The sequence below is a fragment of the Typopeltis vanoorti genome, chromosome 18, assembly GCF_054136105.1.
Source record: "Typopeltis vanoorti isolate ZY-2024b chromosome 18, IOZ_Tvanoo_1.0, whole genome shotgun sequence".
In the NCBI taxonomy this organism is placed as follows: Eukaryota; Metazoa; Arthropoda; class Arachnida; order Uropygi; family Thelyphonidae; genus Typopeltis; species Typopeltis vanoorti.
The window spans coordinates 87248287-87259361 of NC_143566.1; the positions used below are offsets into that span (position 1 = coordinate 87248287).

An 11075-nucleotide genomic window follows, 5' to 3' on the forward strand; every position below is an offset into this window, starting at 1 on the left:
TAACAAGTTAACTTGTCTAAAATAAAATAGCTTTGAACCTTTCAAGATTGTAGGTTTGAATTCCATAATAGCAAATATTTCAACAGGCAGCCTGAAGTAACCTGTCCTTTAGGTTGGGATATCTGGATTAACCAACACTCACCCATGGCAGGGCTGAGAAAGTATGCAGTACTTTCTTTCATTGTTCAAAATCTAATTTAAGGTACAATATATAAATTGTACCAATCATCACAATATTTCAAGGCTGAATAGATGTCTCAAGTCCTAGCTATGAAGAGCACTTATGAACAAGTGATAGCATCCCAGTAACTTGATAAGTATATTGTTTGAAGTATGCACATGCCATACCTTCACTTTCAACAAATGAAAGGTTCTGTAGCTTGTATTGCTATTATCTGGAGATATTAAATACATGTACTACTGTATAGATTCTCGATTGTTTTCAACGCCCTATCAAAAATTGGCTTCTTATCTGCATGCCTAAAGATAAACTACATTTCCTGATTGAATAATCAAATGTTGAGGAAAGTTGGATTTAATATAAATAAAAATTGTAGTTAAGAACTAGGTTACGCAAAGGAGCAATCATGAAAATGTGGATTTATCCCACCAACAGAATTTTAGGTCAAATAGTCTAAAATGTGAACTCAACTCATAATACAGGGAAATTAATGAAGTCAATGTTATTGTAGCTGAGAACATTCAAGATGTTTCCGAACAAGTTTATTTATGATTTATGAATATGAACATTCCTCTTCCCCCCCCTTTAAAATTAAGCTTAAATTTGTACCCCAACGTATTATCTAGAAACGCTTAAGTTGCTTCGGGCTACTTTTGATTATTAGAGCAGGGACAATCTTGTTGCAGTTTAGAACCCCACTAGAAGAGCGCCAATTACGAAACTACTCATGAAAATCAGAGGAATAACTAATCCTTGAATACCAGATTGAATAACACAGGTGTTAAAAAATGAGAAAGCTGTACACGGTTCGTAGAAAGTTCCTACATTTTACAAGCTGCCTAAATATTAGATTAAGATTAAAGTTACAATATATCTATTGCGCAATAATATACGAAGTTACCTACTTCTGAAGAAGAAAAAAAAAGTACGAAAATGGCAATCTCTTTATCAGCATTTGTTGGCCCTTAAAAGGGCCGTTTGTAAGGGAGAAGATTTATGCCCGTTCTCCTCGAATACGTCGGGCAAGCTGAATATCTTTTGGCATAATGGTGACTCGCTTGGCATGGATTGCGCACAAGTTGGTGTCTTCAAATAAACCTACAAGATAAGCCTCGCTAGCTTCCTGCAACGCCATTACTGCCGAGCTCTGGAAACGGAGATCAGTCTTGAAGTCTTGGGCAATTTCTCGAACCAAGCGTTGAAAAGGCAATTTTCTGATCAGCAATTCTGTCGACTTCTGATAACGTCTAATTTCTCGAAGAGCAACGGTGCCTGGCCTATAACGATGAGGTTTTTTCACGCCGCCAGTCGCAGGGGCACTTTTACGAGCAGCTTTGGTGGCCAGCTGCTTCCTAGGTGCCTTCCCTCCGGTAGACTTACGAGCTGTCTGCTTAGTACGTGCCATCACAGAATCGGTAAAAGAACGTCCGCACACTCTGAAAAGAAAGAGAAAATTGTAGTTCGCGCCCTTTTTGCGCTCGTATTTATAACATTGCAAGGAACACTCTGATTGGATAATGGTATTAACTTGTCATCGCGTTGCTATTGGTCTGTTTACTACAACTGTTGGTTTCGTATTTCCTAATAACCTGAATTTTTAAATATTTTTATTATATTATTTAATACATTTTGTTTAATTGCACAAGATAAATTCAAATAACCAAAATATGAAAGGATAAGACAATTATTTTTTATTCTTTCGATTTCTAAGTCATGTAAAATTTCTTCCAAAAAATATGGAGCTCTCCCTTAGGTCCCTGTACTCCATTTTGATTTTGAAATTCAAATTTTAATATTAAGTAGCCTTAACGAAATTTAATCGTAACGAACGTTCAATAAATGTGCTTTTCACTTATATTTGCACTGGGTATTCAATAAACAGCATAGAATACATTCTTTTCAAACACACTGAAATTTTATTAGCATGTAAGCTGATGCAAAGAGTTCTTGACATTTGTGTTAATTTTTTTTTTTTTGAAACAAAACTTGAGTTGTTATGAACTTTTGATATATGTTAAAGTAAGAAGCTACAAATGGGCTTGCGAGTTATTATTAATATGATCTTATTTATTTTCACTGCAACCACAACAGATAGCGGGGAATATGAAAAGCATCTTGCTTCACCCCTAAAGACATAAATGTCAATTGTCACTGCACATGTAATGTAATCATTGTTAGTTGCACATCCTTGATTAATCTTGACTACAAGAAGTGTTTGTAATAATATATTGTATGAGCTTATGAAAATGAGTTTGATGTTACAAATCTTTGTGCAGTCACTCTTTCAAACATTTTAGAGAACGGATTCTGTTTGTCAAGGCCGAGTGGAAATTTTTCCTTTGTTAATATTTGACCGTTACAGATGAATTTGTCTACCGAACTCGTCATATATTGATACTGAATTGACCTTTTCAAATCATTAAAGAACATTCTTCATACCCTTCTTCACTACATCTTTATGCAACTTCCAGGGATAACCTCTCGTTCTTTCCATCTTAACATTCACTCTTTTTTATAATTCCTTTTGTATTAAGGCTGATAGAATTCATTAGATCCATATGAGGTATAATTTTTAAATCTGGTTTTTGGGGTTACATCTGTTTAAGTGTGTAAATTAATAATACTGATATCTCGACAAAAACTATACCTAAAAATTCTGTTTAAGCCAGTGAATAACAATTGTTTTTGTATCTAGCAAGGAATATTAGGGGGGGGGGGTTAATTGTGGATATAGGATTGAAGTTCAGTAGACACAACGAAGGTGGTGAAGACGATTGCGGGAATAATGAACAGGATATTAGTAAGTCGTGACAAAAAAGTGGTTGTACCATTAGGAGTGCAAATAGGGTCGAATCAATTTATAAGACGTTGATTCTACTTCCATTTGGACTCCTCTGCACAGATTTGGTTTCAGGCGTTAAAGAAATATTAGTAAAAGTTGAAAGGCGAAGATAATTTCAGGACTAGAATTCTGACTGAGAAGATTGAGTAACTGGCAGTTGTAGCGTCTGTCAGATATCACATAGTCGAAGGGAGGTGATATGATAGACATATAAATTAGTGAGGGGGTTTTACAGAATAGATACAGGAGAAAATTATTTTCGAGAAAGATTGGTGATTCGTCATTCCTCTTGAAATTTCAAACTTAACATATCGTGCAATTTCTAACCTTTTAGTGGTAACAGCGCATCTCAATAAAATTGGCGCTCATTATTGGTTTTGGAATTAACCCAATTTGGAAATCGGACTCTTTCCCTTCCAACGGGCGTTTCGTTAACATGGAGGTCTACTGGAGATCGCAGCGGACGCATTGATGCGTGAGCGGGCACCTCCGTCTCCGTTCGCAACCGGATGTGCGTCACCTTAGGGGGGGGTGGGAATTACTCAGATCTGCTGGCGAGGAGGTCAGTGGCCACCGAAACTTTTGTATCTTTCTTGTTATGGTACAGTTGCTTGCGGTGTTATGCGGCCGACGACACCGAATCCGCCGCTTGCAGACAACAAAGGCAGTACGATCATGGATTGTACAAAAACACACATTACAATGTAACGAATACATGCAGTTTTGCAATTTTCAGGGGGAATGAAAACTGGTCAATGGATACCACAATTAACTAGGGTGGCTGGTCTCTGGAATGTTGAGGGATGAATGGGCGATTTTGATGAGGACGGACGTGTTACTTTAGACTGAGCCTGATTACATTGCATACAAGGTTTCTCAGTAATCTCACATTGCACTGGTGCTAACACAGTGTGATTCCTACTGTCTCCCCCTCTGCACGAATTGTGCAAGAGGTCAAATGGCCGGCAGGCCCCACCCGCAATGAGGACCAGTGGTGGTATTAAGGTTTTATAGGGAGGTAGGTTTCTAACTGTGGCCAAGTGAGATATTGATACTCCTTTTCCCAAACTAGTAGGTTCTAAGAAGACTTTGCTAGTAGACTAACTCAGTCTACGGGACATTTGCTGGCAGGCTTCAAGCCCTGCGGGATCATACATTGCTAGTAGTCCGTCTAGGTCCACAGGATACTTTGCTGGCAGGCCCCCGGCCCTGCAGGATTATTATACTGCTTTTAACCCATCTCTGCTGGCAGGAAATCGCCACTTTGAGATGGACAACATCAAAGATCACATCCAGATCCTTAACAAGGAGCAGTCTCTAGAGGTGCTCAAACTTATAATAAGCAAATTAGAAACTGACTGGTCAGGATTTATAAAAGAGTGCATTCATTCTAATGATGGAGTGGAGGAGGAGAATGAGATCTCAAAAAGATCTCATTGCTGCTCTGTCACCAAAAACCCCCTGTCAAAACATCTCTCAAGGGGAGCACTCTCACAAAAGAAGACCAGATGGATGAAGACACACCAACATTAGAAGTCCCAAGGGACACCGAAAAGGTTCCACCAGTAATACTAAGGGACAAGGACAAATGGATCACTGTCACAACAGCCCTTAGGGAACACAAAATTGCATATTCCTGGGCAAAAAATCAAGATGAAGGAGTCAAAATCCAACCAGCCCCAGTCACTGACTACAGACAGCTGACAAGACTAATGGATAACAAAAGTCTCCAATATCATACTTTTGCTTTACCCAGTGAGAAAAATCTCAAGGTTGTGCTTTGCGGAGTGACCGAGGGTATCACCTGTGAAGAAGTCACCACTGATCTTATGAGTTGGAACCTAACACCAGTGAAAGTGAGCAGGATGCTTAGGGCAGATAAACGGCCAATGCCACTGATACTTGTAGAAATTGATAAGACACAAAAAGAGATTTATGAATTAACAACGATATGTGACCTCAGAATTTCTACTGAACCACTAAGGAAGAAGTTGACAGCTGGGCAGTACCAAAGGTTTGGCCATGCCCAAAAACTTCGCAAGGCAAATTACAGGTGTTTAAAATGTGGCGAGGGCCACCAGACCATCATGTGTACAAAACCAAGATCCACTCCAGCTAAATGCGCCAATTGTGGAGGACCTCACCCCGCAAACACAAATGATGCATTACACATCCAAATAACCGAGGGTTACAAAAAATTATCCTTCCAACACAATTCAGCGATGCTCAAGACAACTGTGCCAGTCAAACCCCAGCCCAAACTATCCCTAGCCCAACAACTCAAGAAAGGAAACAAATGCCTAAAACTTATGCAGAGGCAGCACAAACAAAGGCTACTCCATCTCATAACCATATAGGCTCCAAGCTAACATCAGTACTAACTGCCTCACTAGCTACCATGCTACAAGAATTCAGTATGATGAATCCTTTGCCGTCCTCCATGAAAAGATTCCTACGAGGTACCCACTCAATTCTGACAGCCCTCAACAATGAATAGAAGAAAATTCCATCCCAACTCTCTCATGATCACAGCATGGAATGCCAACGGACTCAGCAATAAAACCCTAGAACTACAAGAGTTCTCTCACAGGCATAATCCTGACATAATACTGGTAAACGAAACACATCTCAGACCAGCTAATTATCCCAAATTCCTGAACTATACTATGTACAAAACAGATAGACTAACCGGAAGCAGAGGAGGAACAGCTATATACATTAAAAGCTACCTAAGCCACAATGTTCTGACCAATCCCCAAACCAAGAACCTAGAGATAACAGGCATTGAAGTTAATACCAACAATGCTGGCAATATTAAAATCTATGCTGTATATAATCCACCCAGCATTCCATTGCTGGTATCTGACTTGGACTCCATTCTCGGCTTCACTGACTCCATCATGGCTGATGATTTGAATGCCAAACATACAGCCTGGCATAGCTCCACAATCAACGACAAAGGTCGAATTCTAAATAATTACTCAACGCAAAATTCTATTGTTGTAACCGGACCCACAGAGCCCACCCATCACAGCTCAACTGAAAGTTCAGATGTACTTGACATAGTTGTCCTCAAAAACATCAGATACCAATATCAGCTGGAAACAATAAATGAACTTTCATCAGATCACAACCTTATTCTGCTTCAACTTGGTACACAAGAACAATTCTCCCCTCCCCACTCTTTCATATCTTGGGACAAACCAGAATCCTACCTGATCACACTGGCCCAATCCCTACTATTCACACTAAAGAGGAGATAGAAATGGCTGCAAACAATTTTACCAGTCAAATCAAAAATGCAATAAAGGCAATTACCCAAACTACAGTCTTTCACCCTAGTGGACGGATCCCTGAGGAAATTATGGATTTGATTAGACTGAAAACCAAGACCAGAAAGAGGTATCATAACACAAGAGTCCCTCAAGATAAAGCAAATTTGAATAAATTAAACAGACATGTATGTGAAGCCCCTCCAAAAACATCGAAATGAAGAATGGGAATCTAAGCTAACAAAATTAAACCCTGAGGACAACTCCATATGGAACTTTCTGAGAACCTTCCGACCAAAAGACAACTTTTATCCCCAATTCAAACCTCGAAAGGAATAGCTCACACTGATAAAGAAAAATCAGAGGCTCTGGCTGACAGCTTGGAAAGTCAATGCAACCCCTCATATGAAAATTTGAACATCAATCTCATCTACAAGATGAGATAAATTCACTGCCGAGTTAGGCAGGCCATAACACCACAAAAAGATATACCTAGAACCTCTCACACCTACTTCTCCAACAGAAGTTATAAACATTATAACCCACTTGAACAACAATAAAGCTCCAGGCTCAGATGGAATTACAAACAAAATAATTAAACTACTCCCCAGAAAAGCCATTGTACATCTAGTCAACATAATTAATGCCATCCTCAGACTCCAGTATTTCCCTTTAACATGGAAAATAGCAGATGTCACACCAATCAAAAAGATGGGAAGAAACGCTCAGCGCCCTGAAAACTACAGAGCTATCAGTCTTCTGTCTAACCTTGGAAAGATTGCAGAAAAAGTAGTCCTTATTAGGCTTCAATCACAAACGGACCAACTAAATATAATCCCAAATGAGCAATTTGGATTCAGAAAAAACCCACTCCACCATTCAACAGATCCACAGGCTGATTGAATACATCTCTGAAGGCTTCAACCGGAACCTTCATACAGCCGCAGTCTTTTTAGATGCTGCAAACTTGATGCCACACCTTTTGATAAGGTGTGGCATCAAGGACAAGCTCATCACATTCAATATGCCTACTAATCTAGTTAAAATAATTTACTCTTACCTGAGAGACAGATACATGCAAGTCAAAATAAATGAAACTGTATCAACCAGACGCAAGGTTCTGGCGGGAGTGCCACATGGCTCACTCTTGGCCCCCTTGCTGTTTTCTATGTATATTGCTGATATCCCTCAAAACCCAAGCTCAACAATCAGTGCATTATATGCTGATGACACTGCATTATTAGGAAGATCTCTCAGCCCCAAACTAGCTATTAAGAGACTCCAAAGCAGCATTCACACGCTGGAAAGATGGTTTATGGATTGGAGAATTCAAACCAATCCACAGAAGAGCTCAGCCATACTGTTCACTAGAAAAAAGCCTCAAATCAAGGAAGATATACATTTACTAGGTGGTAAAATCCCATGGCAGAATACAGTCAAATATCTTGGAGTAATTCTGGATAAAAAAACTACAATTCACCAACCATATAGAACACATAAGTTCAAAGACGTCTAAAGCAATAGCGCAGCTCTACCCCATGATCAACAGAAAAAGTAAATTTGATAATCAGAACAAACTGCTCATATAGAAGATGGTAATATGCCCAGTCATAACTTATGCATCTCCTGCATGGAGTCATACTTCAAAAACAAATTCAGAAGCTGCAGAGAATACAAAACAAATGTCTGAGAATGAGTTTGGATGCTCCGTGGTTCATCAGAAACTCCCAAATTCACAGAGACGTCAGCATTCCCTACATCATATCTCTTCTTCATGATCTAGCTGAAAAGTTCTTCAATAAGACAATTAATCATTCACTTGGTTGAACAGCAGGCAGGAGTGATGACACTTGGTTGAACAGCAGGCAGGAGTGATGACAAGGGGCCATCCCCGAAAGTTGCGAAAGGAAACTGTGAGCGAGAAAAATGAGGAGTGGTTTCTTTGCCCGATAGAGTGGTGAGAGCGAGGACGGTCAATGAATTTAAGGAGTGGTATGATGGACTTTGTGTTTCCCTAGGAGGGATCTCCCATGATGAGTCTTGATAGACTTGTGTTTCCTAGGAAGGACCTTTCGTGATGAGTCTTTAGACTCTTTGGAAGCCTAAATAATAATAAGAACAATAATAATAAGAACATCATCCGAACCCACTGATCAAAACAAGCATCAGACTGCAATGAAGCAGATTTCTGCAAATACAAGAGACCCAAGTCAATTCTATGCTCAGCTGAACACAGTTAATCTCACTGCCCTTTCAGGGCGAGCCTAAAGTGCAATAATTCTCCACCCAAAGAACTTTCCTTTTCAGATGGAGGGGAATATGAAAAGCATTTATGCTTCACCCATCAAGTCAGTACCGTTATGCGTGGAATGTTGAGTATGAAGATGCAATTTACGGAGTCTAGTAGCAGAATGTTAGGTTTCCTCTCAGTTATTTAGCACTGAGCTGGCATCACAAACACTTCTTTCACTAACTTTTTCTCATACATTCTTCAATAATAACAATGTTAATTACCTTTATACCTTCATTTTTAATGATTCTTCCATTGACCTCTTTCCATTCCTTTTGCACTCTACCTGACGTGAGATTCAGATTAAACAATCTAGTCAAAAGCACAACCACTTCATTAGCACTTTCTTGTAATACACATGCTGATATCTGTCCAGATGATGAATTTGGACAGGATATCAGTTTGAGGTGTCATGTAATGGTAATAAGAATAAAACTAATAACTGTATTCACATCCAGATTTTGTGATATCCTATGTATCTCGACTCCTGTATCCCTATTTCCACATTAATCCCTGTCATATATAGTACTGTAAGTTCTTCACCTGGATAATACACTCTTGCAAAATGATCACTGAATAATTCAACTATTTTGTCTGCTTCAGTCACCTCCCTACCACCTGCATTAATCAAAATCATTTTACTGGGGTCATTCTTTCTTTTACTTGCCACATATTGAAGAAAACTGCTATGGATTATTCTTGGTTCATTCAGCTAATCTCCTCTCATACTGTGATTTTACCTTTCTTACCATATCAGTCACTCATCTTGCTGTGCTTTATACTGTTCATAGGCTTGCTGGTCACTTCTTTTTGAATCTCTTCCATATACATCTCTTTAACTCATCCATTTAATTCCCAGTTTATTAATCCTCTTAACTCATCATGCTTCAGAATTTGATGATGATACTGCAATCTTTAACAACACCCATAAATGACACAATTAAATTTAACAGTTTTGGTGATACAGGCCTCTCAGATCACTCTCTTAAATCCCAATCAATTGGTTGATTGATTGACATGTACATTTCCAATCAATTGGTTGATTGGAAATGTACATGTTCTTTACATCATAGAAAAACCTGGTATGTGCATTGAAATTTAAAGAAACCTGTGAAATTTTGATTATTATTATTATTATTATTCAGGCCTTCACGGAATCAAAAGGCTCATTATGGGAGGACCTTCCTAGGAAACACAAAGTCTATCATACCACTCCTTAAACTCATTGACCATTCTTGCTCTCACCACTCTATCAGGTAATGCATTCCACGGTTCAACCACCCTCCGTGCACAAAAATCACTCCTCTCCCTCTTGCTCAGAGCTGCCTTTCGTAACTTCCAGGGATGGCCGCCTTGTCATTGCTCCTTCCTGCTGTTTCACCAAGTGAAAGAACTCTCCAGTGTCAACCCCATAACTGCCTCTCAACAGTTTAAAGTCTCAATTATATCACCTCTCATTCTTCTCTCTACCAAAACCTGCTTTCAAATGCCCTCCAAGCATCCACATATTCCAGTCCTCTCTTCTGATACATTCTGGCTATTATGCTATTCATTATTACTGCTCTTCTACTCAGCTTGTCACTATCATACCTGGGAAACACATGCAATCTTTCCTCTCTGCATTTTTTTTCGTACAACCTCAAGCAAGAATCTCAGCTCTCTCGCCACTCGATTTACATTGCCTCTCAAGTCATTCGTGCCCACCATCACAAGCATCTCATCTACCCTTTCACCCCGCTTAATTGCCATAGCCACATTCTCTCTCTTTCCTCCAGGCAAACACTACTCTGGCATCCTATCTTGCACTCCACAGATCATTGAGTCTCCATACATCACAGGTCTTACCACTCTGTTCACTGATTACTCACTTGCATCCCTCACTCTCTCTTCTCTAACTTTCACTCTGTGTTCAACTACTTACCTGCTGTCCTGGCATCACTCTATTCCTGGTTCCCACACTCCCTTGCATTCTTCTCATTCTTTCTCTCTTTGTCTATTTCCATTCTCTCCTCTTCTATCATTCCCATAACTCTCTCTCTCTCTCTCATTCCCCTCCCTTCCACTGTTTCTATTCTCTCCTCTTCTGCCATTCCCATACCTCTCTCTCTCTCTCATTCCCTCTTTTCTACTGCTCCTATTTCTCCTCTTCTATCATTCTAATGCTTCTCTCTCATTCCCTCTCTTCTACTGCTCCTATTCTCTACTCTTCTATCATTCCCTCTCTTCTACTGTTTCTATTCTCTCCTCTTCTATCAACTCTCTCTCACTCCTACTTTGATTTGCTTTGCATTCATCATCCTAATCTTAACAATAATGGTGGCATAAAAATCCTAAGAATTTGGTCTCTCAGTCATATCACATTCAACCTACTTCGTTCCAGCAAAGTTTTCCAGCAAACCCTGACTTTAGGACTCTAAGCAATTTTTCAGCTTTTATTGGCCACCACCCATACTGTTTTAATTTATATGCATATATGAGTAACTTTTGTGT

The 11075-nt window shown here is 39.4% G+C and overlaps 1 protein-coding gene across 1 annotated transcript; it reads right to left on the reverse strand.

The window, feature by feature from the left end:
* Positions 1 to 1135: 1135 nt before the first annotated feature.
* LOC150096902 (histone H3) lies at positions 1136 to 1586 on the reverse strand. Its single transcript, XM_090408741.1, has one exon. It carries the CDS (start codon positions 1584 to 1586, stop codon positions 1176 to 1178), a length of 411 nt encoding a protein of 136 aa, XP_090264867.1. The 3' UTR covers positions 1136 to 1175.
* Positions 1587 to 11075: the final 9489 nt, after the last annotated feature.